A 17,527-nucleotide genomic window follows, 5' to 3' on the forward strand; every position below is an offset into this window, starting at 1 on the left:
ATAATAATAAAGCCTCCTTAGATTTGGAAGCTGTATGCTCCATCCATCTTTTGTATTTCTAACATTTAAATCTTTCTCCCAGGAGAGACCGACCTTGGCTGCACAAGGAAGCAGTTAAGAAAAGAGCTCAGCTCTCAGCTGAAGGCCAGGAAGCATGCACCATGCCTGTGGATGTACCCACTGGTGTCAGGCAGTTAAAGACCATCCGGTATCAAACCTTAGGAACTAATTAGAAAAAATGACTGAAAACAATGTTCCCAGGAGCATTCAGGAGTCACAAAAATTGTACTGTGGTTGTGTCTTCCATATGGTTTCAAAAGATCTGGTTAACCTCAAGCAAAAGATTATCAGCTATATGACAGTGATCCCAGATGATGAAATTGAAATTTAATTTAAATGCATCCATGGCCATTAATGGTTCTCTCTTTTAAACCACCAGGTCTTGATAAATGTGCCAGTACTAATGAAGAAGAAAGAAAAGAGTTCTGAAAGGAAGATCTGCCTTACTATTCCCATTTTATAGATGCAGAAATGTAAAGAGACTCATAAATATGCCTGCTTTAACATCTTGCACACATGCTCAAGGCTAAACCAATAATTAGATTTGGAGTCAGGAAAGACTCTGCCCCCTACTAAGGCAGGAAGAGACCCCTGGGGGTAATGGGTTTTGTTTTTAATTTGCTTCTTTCTAGAGACACACAATCTACTTCCTAAGGTCACCCAGACATTATCACTGAGTGCGTAAAACAGCATGGGCCGTGGAGGCCAGATCCAGCCTCCAGAACAAGTCCATCCAAGAGCCTGCTTGTGCCCTGAGGGGGCAAAGAGGAGCACAGCACACCATCCTGGCAGCCAACTGCCTCCTGCTGTGTCCAAGCATTTATTGGCACTTCCAGATTAGCTGCTGCTGTGTCCATGTGGGACTTGAAAGTGGATGCATGAATCCTGCTACAGTTGCTTTGACACTGGCAGCCACCACTTCTATATCCAGATGCTTCGTAACAAATCCTGTAGTTCAGCATCCTTAATGCTGAATAAGCCAAACCTTACGGAGCTCCTTGTAGGGTGCAGGCAGCCACATCTCCCCCCAATCACTTTCTATCACATTCTCATTCTTGAGCTTTCTTCTTAAATACCTCAAGTCTATCTTCAGGTATTTGGGGATGTTTTGAGGTTTGTAGAGTTCAGAGAGTAGAGTGAATAGTCTTGTGACCTTTCTGGATGACTTAATGTCTTCTACAGGAAATTGCACTTAATGACCAAGGAAGTTTTTCCAGTTCTATATTCCCAAAGGCTCAAGTTAGCATCAGATGTAAAGGCAAATTATACTGAAAAGGAACCGACTGAAATAAACTAGTTACTATACACAAATGACTTCTACTCACTATCAAAACAACTATTTGTCAGCAATTCACGAATACAAATCCTTGTATAATATCACCATTCCCCAGACCTCACAGTTCCTTGTAGAGAGAGCACATAGGTCAACTTACTCTGCTGGCAGGAAGCATCTGCAGTCAAATGTGAACTCTCTGTATTTCTATTCAGTTTCGCACGTTTAGTTTTGCATCTGGTTATTCATATGAATATAATAAAGGAACAGACAGAAACTCAGTTTCTGAGATCTTTCAATTTACTGATCTGCCACCAAATTCACTTCTTTCTGTTACACAAGCAAGCTGAATTGACTCATCCTGTGGCCACGTGATCTTTTCTGAGAAAAGAGGGAGCAGAGCAGGACTGCATCTTTCAGCAGCAGTCTTCTGTTACACTGGATTAGGTGTAACATGAAACTACACATTTAGAGAAAAGTAGATTTGTGATGCAAAGAAAATTAAAAATTGCATGGAAGAGTGACTTTTCGATAAAAAAATCCACTGAACTTGAAACATTCCAATTCAACAACTGTATTCTTAAGTCATGTATGTTTTATTCTTTAGAAATATTTGAATCATTAGCAGTGCTTGACTTCAAAATATTTTTCTGCAATACAGGCATTTCATTTCAGCCAACTATTAAAAAAGCAAACGAAGCCTCTTCGTTCCAATGCCACTGGAATACTTGCTAGAATTGTAAATAAAGTAATGCTTTTTCAGAAGTTTCTTGGGTTTACTTTTAATCTCAACTTCTTAATGCAGCACAATACCTTCCACAAAGACATCTTGCCATTTTCCATTTGCAGTGAAATATGTGCCTGGGAGGGGGGAAGCTGACTTAACAGCCTATCCCAAAGTTCACCGATCTACAGCATCCTGTGGCCATGTCTGTGAAACTAATCCTAGCACACTAAGGGACCCCTGACTGAGCATAACTTGCCTTAAACCTTTTCCCATTTAACCAAGGGGAGAGCAATTTGTTCAAGCACTTCAAGATGACATCATTCCTTGTTTGAGGCCAGCAGCTAAGTGTAATTAAGGCTAAAGAAAATGTTTTGAAGATTTTTGTAATTAAAACAGAGAGACTACTAACAGATACCATTACAGAACAATAGGAGCGTTTCCGGAAGAATTCCAAAGTCCTACTATTGTGTAACTGCTGTGGAAGATGATTGGAAAGCACTCTGTCAATAGCACCTCATTCTACTCCCACTAAGGGAAATATACAAGCAAATGAAAATGTGGACACATATGGAAATTGTAGTCTGTTTATATGACAGATACATAACAGCATTTCAGAGAAAAAGTTAGAACACTTTATGGCAGATTTACAAAAGAATTCGACAGCAATTCTACAGAACTGTACTAAACAAAGAGAAAAGGCCCTGCTAGGAGTAACAGTTACTGCTGACAGCCCTACTTTTCAAATGAACAACTTAAGGTCCTCCATATCTACAGTTTGGCGTGTTGTTGTGAAAAAAGTTTGAAGCACTCAGATATTAGGACTGATTCAGTTGCTTGTTTTTGAAAAGCGTAATATAAATATCCAGATAAGAGATTGATAAAACACAGATCTATTAATGAAATATTGATAAAACAAAGATCTATTAATGTTTGCAGAGAAAGTTAATGCACGTTAATAGTAAGTTACAATAATTATTATTTGCTTGTGGTTAGATGGTAATATTAGGAATCACTGACAAGAACACTCCAATTGAACTGCTTGTGATAGACCTTACTGTCCAGCAGTGAATGTTCATAGAATCAAGGGGGGAAAAAATCTCACTTAAGCAAGAATAACTAGAAGAAAAGCTTTCTTACATAACCTACTTGAGTTTCACAAAAACATCTAGCCAGTCAACTGCATTTTAAGAGTGGTGACGATGCCTCATTAGACTGCTTCCTTATGACTTCCTTTCCCTGTCAAAACAAATTAGAGCAATTTGCAATTATATTGTCAGTTAGCCACATCCTGTAGCATGGAATGAGATGTTGTCCCACCTTTGAAGTAAGGAGTACACATATATCCATATCCAGTCAGTAACTTAGAAATATTCAAATCAAGAAAGAAATAGAAGTGACAACTACCACATTTTTAAATTTCTTATCCTGACTAAACATATTGAAATGCAAGTCAAACCATAACAGATGTATAGTATTTAAATAGTACAGTGCCATTTCTTATCGTTCTAATGTGATGAAACAGTTTTATAAGAAAAAGCAGGTGATCATCAGTCCCTTTGCATGCCAAACATTTGCATTCTCAAGTTTGCATTTGTTATAAGAATTACATTAGTAGATACTGTAGCAAAGTCATTCTGTGGTTCCATTATAAGGGTGGAGTATTTTTTGTTTCTTTTAGAATTACTTGATCCTTTGACAGATATAAAACGATTCTGCTGCTATAAATGGACTGCATTTTGTTGTGTGTAATCACATACCCATGAAAGCAGCCTTAACGATTTAGAAGGCTGTAAAAGGTTGCCCCAAACTGAATTCTGAAGTTAATATCTAAATATTAAATGTTCAGACTATCAAAAATACTAAGAACCTACCAATTTCTGCTGGGTTCAATTCAACATAGCCCATCCTGAGTTTTTGAAAAGCAGACACAAGGTCAAGCATTCATACACACATACAAACTTTGTAACTAAATCGTCGTTGTACAACAATTTAGCAATCAGCAGGCATTCCACAAACAGCCTACCTCGTGATTGCAGACACCACCCAAACTTAAGATGTAGAATTGTAATTCTAAACTCCAGCCACAAGAGGGCAAAAGTAGCCCACCATTTTCAGCTATATTTGAAATACTGAATAACTGCTTCAATATTTATGAATTTAAACGCTGGTCTAATCTGGGGGAAAAAAAAAAAAGGCGCAGTTTATAAATAGTCAACAGGCTCTAATGCAGAATATTTGATTTGCTGTCGTCTTAATTTCTTTAACAACAGCATCAATCATACAAACTGAATCCCAGGATGTTTTTGAATATTACTGTGGTTGGTAATATAACTCTAAGTATCAAAAGCTTGAAATATCATTAAAAGGTATAATATTTATTTTCAGTTAACTTATTAAGCATAAATTGGTTATACGTAGGCAAGATTCTAGACAACGTGGACAAACAGCAACCACAATAAAAGTATTAAAATAACAACTGGTCAAGAACAAGAAAGTATTAAACAAGATACAATAACTATGTTGATGTAAATTTACAGACATGATGTTATGACAGTTGGCATATTACTAGCAATTATACCAGAATTAGGCCAAAACCATGTATATGGAGTCACCATCCTTGAAGGTGTTCAAGAAACGAGTAGAAGTGGCCCTTAAGGACATGGTTTAGTGGGCATGGTGGTATTGGCTGCTGGTTGGACCAGGTGACCACGGAGGTCTTTTCCAGCCTCAATGATTCTGCATACCTAAGCATTTTTTGTTATATTCTTACCTCAGTGAGGATAAACATCCTGCAAAAAAAAAGTTTTTAGAAGAAATCCAGTTTATTCCTTCTTATAAATTCAATAAATATATGCTTAATTTGGGTATCCAAAATAAAGAGAGCTCTTCCACCTTTTGTTTCCCTTTTTCCTTCACCTCATGTAAGTGTGGGGTCTATTTCCTCAGAAAGGAATCTGGAATTGATGGCTCTTCCACAACCCCGGATTACCATCCCCGCCGACAACTGTTTGCCCATTACCATCCCACGAAGGTCCTTTGTGATGCAATCAGATAGAACCCTTCCTCTCTCCTCCCCACCCCGGAGATGCTCAGCAGCCCCAGCTTCTCCCCACATAATGAGCAAATAACACAATAGCAAATCCTATAAAATTAAGTGATAAAAAGCATCAACCTGACAACTGATAGAGAAACCACTTCTAGCCAAAAAATCATAACAAACGTTATTTTACAAATAATTTCTCAAAAACTTCTGGGTTTTTTTATTTATTTATTTTTTAATCATTAGTCAGCCCTGAGAATTAATCTCAACTACCTCAATTTCAGTGCTTGGTAAACAAGCCGTTTGTTAAATCCAGCCATAGAAATGCTTGGGTGAAATTTTGAGGCCTCATTTATTTTCAATAAGAACACAGTATTATTCTTCTTCTGTGGAACTATAAAACACCCTGGGTTTTGTTGCTTTAGAAGTATTTTCAATACACGAATTTGGACGAGAAAAATGCAGACATACTTACGCCCAGTAGAAAATTGTAATAGAGTTTGCTGGGGTACAAGCTTGCTGTTTGTAATCACAGACTTGGTAAAACCAAATAATTGCCAATACAAAATTCTAAGTTCAAAAGTGTTATAAATGTAGGCTTTAAAAATCTAATATTGGTAATTTAAAGAATGTTTCAAACTACGCTCTCACATATGCTGCAAGTCATATTAGAACAGAATTTAGGAAGCACTTGTTGTTTGGTGTGATTCGGGTATGCCTTCAGGCCATGAGCACAGACCATCTTTTTTGGATGGCAATAGGCATTAATGAAGTTCATGACTATAAAAGTTTTTTAAGCTTGAGACATCAAGAAAGAGAAGAAAGTCAATTTAAAACAAATAATTATGCAGCCAGCATCCCGAGTATGTTGGGGACTTTGTTTTCAGCAGTAAGGTAAACAATAGTCACTGGCACAGGACTCTATTTCAGGAAAGCATTACTAGCATGTTTAAGCACATTACAATCAGTTCTAGGAGAGCCTCATCAATTTATCGCTAACCTAAATTGTAGCTGTTGATGAATGCTGACATCACAGCTTGCCAATACTAAAAGGGGGAAGTCTTACCACGAGCCAGCTTTCTTGCTGGATGTTTTCACTGTCTCTGTAAATGTAAGAACTCATCTCAGGGTCACTGTGTCAAATGAGCTCTTGAGCCAACGCAAAATGGTTGGAAGAAGAAAAGGAGGTTGTGGCTTCACAAACCTGAAGTCAAATGAGGAAATAAGATGACTGAGGTTTTTCTGATCACAGTTCTGAAAAGTAGATAAACAGAAGCATCACAAGACGAATACAAAACTGGAATGGAACCTGATTTCAACATGAATTTGTGACAGTGTCATCCACTATTCTTACCATGACCAGCTGTGCTCAGATAGCTAACAGTATTACATGTACTACTGAGGTCATTCTGAAAGCTGCATACTATCGGGAAGATTAGCAAGTACTATGAAATACAGAATAATATTTTAAGATAGAAAAGAAACTTAACCATATACAAGAAAGTCTTTGCCACAGTTTAGACCCAAGCTGGTGAAAATAGGCATATACGTGAAGCTAAAGTTTCTCCTTTAAACTGTTGATGTATTTACTTTAGGAAGAACAATCTAAGCCAAGATTAAAGAAATAACACAATCATGTTATCTGACTTTTGCTCCTCACAGTGTTATGTAGAACTCCTGGTACCAAGCAAGCCATCCCTCTAGTAACACTTGCTAATTGAGAGCTGGATACCAGAGCTGCTGCTGCTATTATTCCACTTCTCTTAAATTGCTTTGTCAGACTTCCGTCACTTGAGACAAGTTCCATTATAACAGACATTAGGTGCATTTAGGTATTTACCAGATAATAGAGTAAGGTTCTTAGGCATTGGTCTGTACAGATTAGTCTAATCTGTTGCTGTTGGAGACCTTGTTTCCAGCAGTAAGGTAAACAATAGTTTCAAATTACTTGCACTAAAGTTAAGCTACAGGTATTACATGTCTTGAGGTGAAAAGAAAAACAAAACAGAACTCTCGCATTTCCAATATTGTCTTTAGCTCAGATCAGGTCTGCATCTGAATCGAACTTCTTCTTTCTCTAGAACTATTTCTAATAGATTTGGTGCCATTTAAAATGCTCTATCCAAAAATGCTTAAGAAGTTCAGTTAGTAATATTAAATGCTAATGTTACTTCCTAAATTCGAAGAACAAATAGTTAACATTTCAATATTAGGTAAAAGTTTCTTATTTCCACACTGAAATAGGTTTTCAAGAAGTAAAATCAAGCAATTTGAGATTTCTGGCCTTCTTTAAAAATGAAGGCAATAAGCCCATAGAGTTGTGTTTTGTTTCTTTTTAATGACATAACAGGTATGATATATCTGGTAAAATCTTAAGCTAACTGCACTTTGAAATACCTTGCAAACATTCAAAACTACATCAAATCATCCATTACTAAAACTGAAAAGTAGAATAGATTTCTGAGGAAGATCTTAAGCTAAATGAAGAGGAGAGCACATGTTAGGAAGGGGTGTAGTGATCAAGAATGGCCTGGAAGCAGTTAAGATAGGTCTTTAAAAGTTTTAACACCAACCTGGAACACTAACCTAACTGCATTTGGACAACTACAACAGTAGAAGAACTACAGTTTTTTCCATGTTTCCCTCACTGCCTTTTGTTTGTTCGTTATTACATTTAACCTATATTGACAGTGGCATTCTGTCCTTCATGTCCTTGTAAGTGATTCTAATAGAAATGAAGTGCCCGAACCTGCATCAGCCTGGTGACAGAGCCTGAAGACTTGGGCTTCAGTTCTTCCCTCCAGTGGATATTAAAGTACTTCATACAAAACAATTGTTTCCTCAAGAAATCTGGACATCACCAGAATATGTAACAGCTCAGTAGCTAGACATTACTTCAAGAAGAAATTGTTAGTTTAAGACTTATAAATTTTTAAAGTTTTGCCCTACAGTACTTTCTTGCTTTCCCATCTTGAATCTTAAAACCATTTTCTTTGCACCAGATGAAATAATTCAGTTCAGTTCTTTGATTATTACAGATACAGTTTTGCTTCAGAATAAAACCTACTTTTCATGTCGGCCATGTAACAAAACTCAGAATAGCCTTATGCCTGGTTCACACTGAGAAGAGAGGAGATATCTGAATTGAAGCACTAAATAGACAAGTAGACAAATAATATTCTAAACAGAAATGAATTAAAATATATTAAAAAGATTACAATTTTAAGCTTCTTTTAATGAAACAATTGTTCAAACTGAAACCAGTTTAATACCAGTCCATTTATTTTCATGGAGAGCAATGTTTTAGAAAATGAGGTCATATTCTTCTTAAAAACTGTTCATTAGAATTTAAATAGCTAATCTGTTTCATGTATCAAAAACTATTTTGCATGTTAAGAATTATAGACTTCAAAAGTAGGAAGCTTAGTTGCCTTCAGTGAAGCCTGAAGTAATTCATAGTAGCTGAAAATCTTACACAACTCAGAACTTATGATTTATTTTTTAACTGCAAAAAATATCTAAAGTTTTCTGAACATATTTATTAAAATATATAGGAAAAGTTCACTTTCTCCACAAAAATTAGTTTATAATACTTCACATATTTACAGTTTGAGTGAAAAATCATAATCTGTCAAAGCTAGGGATAAAATCATAATTAATATACGATCATTGTTTAATACAAATAATGACAATGCCAGTAATTCTTCAAGTCCTGTTATAGTAACATAAAGGCAAACCATCCTTGCTCCTACTCTAGCAGGCTGGAGGTGAAATTATTTTTCACCATAAGAAACTGCGATTCTCGGTGTGACCTCTTCAGTTTTGCACGACGGTTCTGGAACCAGATCTAAAATGGAAATAAAGGCATGTTTTTCAGAAACACAGCACTGTAAACAGAGAGGGCTTTGAAATACAAAAGTATTCACACAACTCTACAGTATTGTGTCAGTAATTTGGAAGTTTAATAGAAAGTTAGAATTTTCAGCTGATGACCTGCACAAATTAAGAAAATAATGCCCTCAACTCCACTGGAGAATGAGATTCAGCTTCACTCACAAAAACACAAACTAATATCAACTTTGGTGACACTCAGTCAGACCCTGACATTCTTGAACATCTGGAATTCACACACAAGTCTTCAGGTGTTACTTCAGCTGCTTAATGAACTGCAACATCAAGCTTCCAGTTAAGCCAAACGTGAACGGCATCAAAAGCATAATAAATATCAAGGAAAGGCCCAAATTCTAATTCTTATTATATGCTTATCACATATGAGTTGTTAGAAATCAGTAATTAAAGGCCTGAGTTGATTTTGCTTTTGGCCAGATGAATGACATTGTCTCAAACACTGGTTTAATGCACTTATGCTCTCCCAACACTTCCAAAACACAAACATATTTTCATACAAATTATTTCAATATTGACTTCAAATTATGTTTTAAACTATGTTGCCAAGCATAATAAACATGATTTTAGAACCTGGGAGCAAAGAATTGGAGGTTAGTAAAGCAGAAACTGCAGAAATTTTACTGTGACAAATGTCTCATCAATGCCATGGAAAAAGGTTTAAGATTTCAGAAGGAATTTGACAGCATCCATTTCATGAATCACTTCAGGCATCCCATGCGTAGAAATGCACATTATTTTATGCTGACATTAAAATAATTGCTACTACTGATAATCTACCTATTTACATTGACAGAGTACATATGGACGGAAATATGGATATTTTCAAGTAAAAATTTAATTACCTGGATCCTGTCTTCATCTAGATCTAACTTGCGAGCTAATTCTTCTCTAATATCAATGCCAGGGTAGGAGTTCATTTTAAAAACATTTTCCAAGACTTCAATCTGAGGAAATTAAAATACACTCATTGAGTGATCATCACTACCTTTATAAGAGTTAAAAATACCATTTTAGTTTGTTTTATAGGAGACCTCTGAATTGTGCTTGGGCAGTTGTGATTTCATGCAGAAATATCAGTCTGCTGAAGTTAGCAACATAACCAAACTTACACAAGTGCTTAATTACATTTTTCTACAGAGAGGTACACAATACTGAATTAGTCAGCTGTTACAGGCTTCTGCCAACTTTTTCCAAACTACATTGTTACTGATTCATCAGATAATAAGCAAATCCATACCTGGTTTCTAGTGAAAGCAGTTCTTGGTCTTCTACCCCTGTACCAGCTCAATTCTCGTTTGAAAGATAGTCTTTCAGTGACTGAAAAATATTTGTCACATTTCAAAACTTTTTCCTCTTGTATTGGATTACTGTTAGCATGAAATAATGAATTTTCATAGGAAACAACAGGGATTTGCAGATGGGGATTACTGTCATCACCTAAAACTGGAAAAAGCAAGCAAATGTGAACTTCATGTTACTGATTTTCAGTAGAAACATGATTGTATATATTTTTAAAAGGAGTAAAAGCTTGAGAGGTTACAAAACAGACTGCTGGCTTACCCAAGTTGGTGCATGCATCCATCCATGGTCTGTGAGGTTTCACAGCTGCAATGCCATCCTTCTTCTGCTCCAATCCTAAAATACTTTCAATGGAAAATGAGCACTGTGTGGTTTTATTTTCTACAAAACCAGACACCTTCCGAAGATTCTGAGATGCTGATGGATTAGTTGCACACAGCGATGTACTTGCCATGGTTTCACCTTCAGCCAGCACAGCACATACACTGTACTTGCATTTCTCCAGAAGTCCTCCTTATAGCTATGTTGACAAGGGGGTTGGATTTGCAACGTCATTAATTAAATCTTTTATTAGAAAGTTTTAGCATGTCAATGAAAACTCTCTCACCAAGAGGCACGAGGAGTTAATTGTTTATTTGTTTGCAAGTAATTAGCAACTAATGGTGACACTAGGGGGGCCACCAAGAGGGACAAGAAGTGTTATCTCTCCAAACCAGAACATCGACTTAACTTTCTCAAAAGAAGCTATGCACAAATATAGGACTTCTCTTTTATTTGAAATCATTAATGTATAAAATCAGTTTTTTTTAAAAAACTTTATACTCTAATGGACTCCACTTACCTAAACATAGCAGCACGATAGGAAACCAGTCAAGTAATAAGTAATCTCATTTAAGTGAATTTCCTTCCAAGGAAATTTAAAAAATAATCTCTTAATGCTATTAGGCTAATCCCAATGAAAATGCCTCTGTTTTTTCATATGCATATGTAATGGTGAACGTGGTCAATAAAACAACAATAGCTTTTGGCATAAGGCGCTGTGCAGTGGGTTGGCAATGTTGTCAAAGCTCAGTGTAATTGCCTTCCAAGTGCCTGGATTAGTTAGCAGTAACAGTTGCACCAACTATTTTAAATAATTCATACATTAATTTTTCTTATTAAAATAGCTTTGTCACAGTTTTTTTGAAGGACACCATATGTGAAATTTCCTGATCATACCATACAAAATAAAAACAAAACTTGAAGTAATATTGGCCACACACTCGAACATACAGGTTTGAACACCCTTGCCCTGCTAGGTGTTTCTTCTTTCCTGTAAGTGGGTTTATAACCAACAGAAATTATTCCACAGAGCACATACTTAAAATGACCACAGATCATGTGTAATGGAGATAAAGGATTTAAAGCATTTCTTTTGAAGTTCAAAGTTTGAAAAGATCACTGATTTCATTCATTATAAAGAAAGCATATCAGCTGTAACATTTTCAAACTCCACTGCTGGCCATTTATACACAGTCAGTAACAACTTCTCATTTATGGAAACCTCTTTTCATATTTTAGATACAGCTATATGATAAATACAAAAATGGAAGCAATATTTTTCTTTCAGAAGGCAAATTTTACCCCTCTAAAATATAACTCTGGAGCACGTGATGTAGGATCGTACTGTTTCAGAGGAAAAATCTCACACTCTTTTTCTTGTTTACTTACTGAGAATAGTTTATTCTGTGCAATCAGTCATTCTCATAGTTAACAAGTTATACAAAGAAAAATACAGAAAATCAAAGTATAGATACTGTTCATTTGTAAACTGCCCAAGATAAACCTTTAGGATTAACAGAAGCAGAAAAACTTGTAGGGAAATGGCACAGCATGGAACTGGTGGTGCAGTGTTGAGGGAGATTCTAGTGTGAAAAACAGAATCATACATTATTTTATATCAGAATGACATCCGGCTGCATGACATTGACTTACTGGATTGACTCAGCAATGATTCAAGAAGTGATCTTACCAAGACACCTTATCAACACATCAATATATTTTGAAGGGACAGCAGAATAAACACAGTGACCATCTGCGAGCTGAGCTCCAACCACCATTTGGCAGCATCTGTAACTACAAAGTATAGACAAAGAAGAAAAATCATGCAAACCTGTATAAGAAGCTCACTGGCTACTGACATGCCTTCTGATTGTGTCAGCATCAAGGAAGAGTAACAAGGCCCGTAGGACTCCTCATCTCTGAGCAAGGCTCTTCATATCCATGTTCCACACTCCCACTAACTTCCTGAGCAAAACACGAGCTCTGCTAGCCTGTCCAAACTCAGTTGCTAAGAAATCCAATGGCTAATCCAGTGGCTTAGAAATCCAATTAAAGATCCATGGCAGAATATGAAAATTGAGAATTCCAAGAACATATTGACAGTGTTTAATCTTCTGTACTAGGCTAATGGTGTTTTATGAATGTATATGAAGACTTGAGGCAAAAAGAATGTGCAATTTGTATGTTTCAGATGGGTAAGGTCTGAACCTGAAGAAAGAAATTCTTAACTGCCAAAATCTTCCCTCAGGTTCTCCTTAATGCTCAAACATTCTTTTCTGAAGGAAACCCAGTGTCAGCTTTCAGAAAACTGCAGAGCAGCTGACATAACTTTTCCTAACTGGAAATTTCAAGAGTGTCAAGATCACAATGTAACAGACCCATCACTGTTTTCACAAGAATCTGTAACACACTGGTAGCCTCTGGAGAAGTCTCACCTGTCCAGAAATTTCAGGAGTTTCATGATGATGCATCTAATGAATCAGAGGTCAGCAGGACATGAGGGCCTTACAGCCCTTTATATGTAAGTATAGCTGATCCTAATGCAACATGAACTGAGATCCCAGATGAACAACAGAGCTTCTTTTCTTGACTGCAGTCTTCTGACAACACACGAAGTTGAGAGGTTGCTGAAGAGATAAAGCTAAGGCTCTTGTATCCCAAGCAATTGATAAATCAGTTTTCTGCCTCTACAGTTTTTAGATGGAACACCAACTTTAAAAAGAGAAAGCCCCCAAAACATAACAAATCAAAAAGAAATCAATACAAATTCTGTAATGAATTTGGTGCCACTTATCAATTTCTCTATCCTAAGGAGGTTTGAAGCACGATCACTGATAGACAGTGTTTTGAATTCAGAAACAATTGTGGACTTTAATAATAAAAAAAAAACCTCTTAATGAGTGTAAATGAAGCTGGTTTCCAAATACAGACCACTATCTATGTATACATATTGTGTGTTGGTTTTTTTTTTTTTTTAAGTTATTTTTTTTTAAGAACTTACACAAAAACATTTCAGAAAATATTCATTTTACCATAACGAATAGAGATTAGATTTACTGAAACTATATGGTTTACAGTTAGATTACCATATAAATGAAGTCCCAAACTGCTAACTGCCTTTGTAGGCGTGATCTCTTTAGGAAGCTACCAAGAACTGCCACAAAAGGTCCATGGAGGCAGAAGTAGCTTTGAGGAAGCACACTGCTCCACAAAACAAACCATTACACTAACCAAGTAGGTGTAACTTGTTTTGGTCTCTCTAAGACTGTGGAGGACAAAAAAAAAACCCTCAGAGTAGTTTGCTTTTAGCTCCCAGTTGGAGGTTCTCATTCTTTCAGGGTTTATTTCTTCGTTTATCTTAAGGACTTTTCAGGAAAAAGATCTCAGTCGCTCTCAAAAATAGGTTTAATAAAATTAGTCAAAAAACATGGAATGGATTTGACAAGCAGAGGTCAGAAACTAATCAAATACTGCCATCTGGTGTTTATGTTTGCTCAGCTGCTATATTTGTTCAACAACGTTATCTGAATAGGAAACTTACTGTTAAAATAATTATATTAATTTGCTCGCAGTTGAATTGAATCAGACCCGGAGACTGCAGTGCAGTAACAAACACATCAACACTGCTTTGAAACCGTGCATGGCTGCAACTCCACACAGGAGCTGGAAGTGCCAGTTCAGAAGTTCCAGGGAAACTGCTCACAGTGCTTCCTAATTTGAGGAATTCAGTGAAAATGAAACACCACACACCTAAGGGACCTTACAGTGTTAGTGCAAATACATACAACTATTTATAAAAATTTCTCATGAAAAGAGAATTTATTCTAAAGGTAACAAGTTTGAATTAATACCAAAATGAAACAGAGGTAAATCTACTGGAAAGACTGGCTGAAGATCTAACAACCAAACGGTGTTGTATTTCTTTAAAGAGAAGATTGCTGAACTGTAGAAGAAAGCAATTTGTCATAAGCAAAAAAAAATAAAATAAACGGTCAACAATGCTTTTTACACAAGAAAGGAGGATAAAAACATATTTTCAATAGAGCAGAAAACTTAATTAGTTTTAAACTCAACTGAAGCCATTCTATAATTCTAAAGCAGCAGAATTTGATAGCAAAGATTTGGATTCCATCTCTAGGAATTCACGCTGCAAGTATAATTTGAGCTTGATTCTTCTTTCAAAAATTTTATCTCATTACCCTAGTCTATTACAAATGAGCAGTTCTTCCCTTGCAACCCATACGAACAGTTTTGCCTAACTACATTTGAAGGAACAATGAGAGCAGCACAAGAAACTTGACAATGAAAACTCTGGGTGACAAAAATCAATCACAGGAGAAATCACTGTTCCTTGAATATACCAAATCAATTTTCTAATAGAATTTACACTTGATGAAGCAGAAAATTCATATCCCTTGCAGATCTTAAGCCTCCTGTTCTTTGCCCAGGGACAGCAGCGTTCGTCTCTCGAGCAGATGCTAAGTATTGCCACCTATTGCAACTCTCCTGTCAGGTCACCTTTCACAACAGCCTGTGCTGTATTTTCAGCCTTTTGGAACACTATGAACAGCACACATAATCTTTCTTGATTACTTATCACACAGAAAATTGCCTTTCATCTCACCCTTCCCACAGCTCCCAAGTGCAGCAGTATATCACCACCCTAGACATTTTGCTGCACAGATCGACCTTTCAAATACGTTTTGAACATTAATTACAGAGATTATATTCAAAGCCAACTACAAACCTGAAGGTTTTTTTTTTTTTTTGCAAGAATACCTTAATACCTTAATACAACATCATTTTTTTCAAAGCACAACTGAAAGCAGTTAGCTGTTCCTTAGTTAAGTGAAAGCTACTTTGATCTAGGGTGATTAAGTGAACACAACATAAATTCAAGGTAAATCCAAAGGTATCAGAAGAAACAGTATGCTTGTTAACGTGTAACATACAAATAAAGCCTACCTGATCCAGACAGCTAATTCCACTCTGCAGCAGAGCCAAAGTTCTCTCCATTAGGGGACACATCTGAAATCCTTAAAAGAGCTGTTGGCTGCTCTTCTCCCTGTTTATGTAGTGCCAAGTATTAGTTCTCCAAACTTACAGAGAAAAAGGAAGGGTCGTACACACTAAGAAAGATTACAATTCTGACAGAAGCGTAACACTACAAACATGCTCATTGGTGGATTCTTATGGATGCCTCAGTTCACTGCTATCCAATCTCTTCCACTGCAGCCAAATATATATCCCAAATAAACTTTTAAATGCCTTGTGTACATTTTCACAAATATCTCAATGTACAAGGCTACTAAGACATTACTGATTGTTTCCATGTAAGGGACCTATTTAGAAACCTAAGTACGAACTAGAAGAAGCTCTGGTAGACTACAGAACAACTAGAAAGGGCTCTCTCTTGCTACTAAAATGAACTGATTCGTTGAACTGAAACATAAAGATAAACAGAAACATGAAACATCATGCTACTTGCCAATTGAGATACCAAAGCACATTTTTACATGTTAAAAACTTGTCTGTTATCGTTTTGTTTTTATACAGAATCACAGAATGGTTTGAGTTGGAAGGGATTTTTAATATTATTGAGTTCCAACCCCGCTGGTATAGGCAAGGACACCTCCCTCCAGACTAGGTTGCTCAAAACCCCTTGAACACCTCCACTCAGGGGGCTTTCACAACCTTACTGGGCAACCTGTTCCATATCTGCAAAAGTTTCAGTTTTTTAAGAGCTGTTTTTCTCATGCTATGGGAGCTAAATAAATGTGTCTTTTCTCTCATTTGCAGCTGTAAAAATGCAAAGGTAACTAGAAATAATTCTGTTTGAGGTCCCTTACTCCTTGTCTGAGTTCTACTAAGGGAATGACACTAATATATATTATGAAATAGAGAGCAACGCTCACAGAAGACTGCTGTAAGAAATTGGTCACAAGTTAACTGATACGAAAATCGTGTATGTAGGTCATGAGCCAACACTGCTGTTGCTTGCTCGTACTTACAGACCCAGTTAGAGCTCAGCAAGCAAAAGATCAAACAAGAAGATACGAGGCTTAGCCTTTAAACCTGGTAAGATAACTCTCTATATTTCTCTCACTTGATAGGTACATAAGGAAGTTAGCAGTGTGGTTTGCCTCAGCCACATGAGTCACCAGATGAGCTGGTAAAAGAACCCACTGAACTGAGTTCTAGCAGTGACATTTATTCACTGCTCCCTAGGGGGAAAAAAAGGAAGAAAAAAAAAAAAAAACCCAACCAAACAACAAACGAAAAAAACCTGCAACATCAATTGCTTGCAGTTTAATACTGTTTAATATCGTAAAGGTCTTGCCTTCATGTTTTTAAAAGTAAAACATGACCCGATAGAACGCAAAGCAAGGGCTTTCTGACAGGACAGCACAGCAGTGAGCGCTTCGCTCCCCTGGGCCATTGGGCACAGCTTCGGCGGGCTGCACGCCGGGCACAGCCGGCAGGAACAGCTGCTCCCAAGCAACGGGCACCTCCAGCAGCACCAGCTGCTCTGAAACGCAGAAGCGAAACGCCAGCAGCTTCAGAGCTGAGCCCGTGTGCAACTGCAAACAGCCGGCACCACTGGCTGTGGTTTTGTCAGAGCTTTCAGTGCGAGAATGAGCGCACAGCCTGGTTCGGCACAGCGTATGTTGATGTTCTTAAGTACGTTTAAATTAAACCACGCATCATAAACAATCTGTACGTAGCTTACGCCTCCTCAGAGACCTATCCTTAAAACACGAACTGCTCAACCCAGAGGGGTAATTTCAAGCACAACATCCAAGCACGGAGCTGTGAGAAGGGCAATTCAGGAGCAGTTTCTTTCTCCTCCGTATAGCAGCACGCACCGACCTGGCTCAGCCCAACCGGTTCCCGCCCC

General features: G+C 37.1%; 2 protein-coding genes across 6 annotated transcripts in view; both read right to left on the minus strand.

Annotated features, from left to right (window-relative positions):
- Nucleotides 1–15,675, minus strand: part of IL17RD (interleukin 17 receptor D) — a 56,382-nt gene extending 40,707 nt beyond the window's left edge. Inside the window, exons 1-2 of one of the 4 annotated variants that reach the window (XM_090148195.1) lie at nucleotides 4,953–5,253; nucleotides 4,831–4,849 (exon numbers count right to left, since the gene is read on the minus strand). In XM_090148195.1, coding sequence (XP_090004321.1) covers nucleotides 4,831–4,848 — 18 coding nt within the window. In that variant the 5' untranslated portion in view covers nucleotide 4,849; nucleotides 4,953–5,253. The other 3 variants (XM_090148194.1, XM_090148196.1, XM_090148199.1) reach the window with 3 other exon arrangements.
- HESX1 (HESX homeobox 1) lies at nucleotides 8,271–17,519 on the minus strand. Of its 2 annotated transcripts, XM_031608193.2 has the most exons (6): nucleotides 17,500–17,519; nucleotides 15,595–15,694; nucleotides 10,570–10,828; nucleotides 10,247–10,452; nucleotides 9,852–9,953; nucleotides 8,348–8,947 (listed from the first exon to the last, which is right to left on the minus strand). In XM_031608193.2, the coding sequence occupies exons 3-6, from the start codon at nucleotides 10,760–10,762 to the stop codon at nucleotides 8,849–8,851; spliced, it is 600 nt and encodes a 199-aa protein (XP_031464053.1). In that variant the 5' UTR covers nucleotides 10,763–10,828; nucleotides 15,595–15,694; nucleotides 17,500–17,519; the 3' UTR covers nucleotides 8,348–8,848. The 2 variants fall into 2 exon arrangements, with proteins under 2 accessions (XP_090004334.1, XP_031464053.1); XM_090148208.1 differs by lacking the exons at nucleotides 15,595–15,694; nucleotides 17,500–17,519 and having other exon boundaries at nucleotides 8,271–8,947; nucleotides 10,247–10,476; nucleotides 10,570–10,820.
- Nucleotides 17,520–17,527: the final 8 nt, after the last annotated feature.

Source organism: Phasianus colchicus, chromosome 11 (assembly GCF_987193195.1).
Source record: "Phasianus colchicus chromosome 11, bPhaCol1.hap1.1, whole genome shotgun sequence".
In the NCBI taxonomy this organism is placed as follows: domain Eukaryota; kingdom Metazoa; phylum Chordata; class Aves; order Galliformes; family Phasianidae; genus Phasianus; species Phasianus colchicus.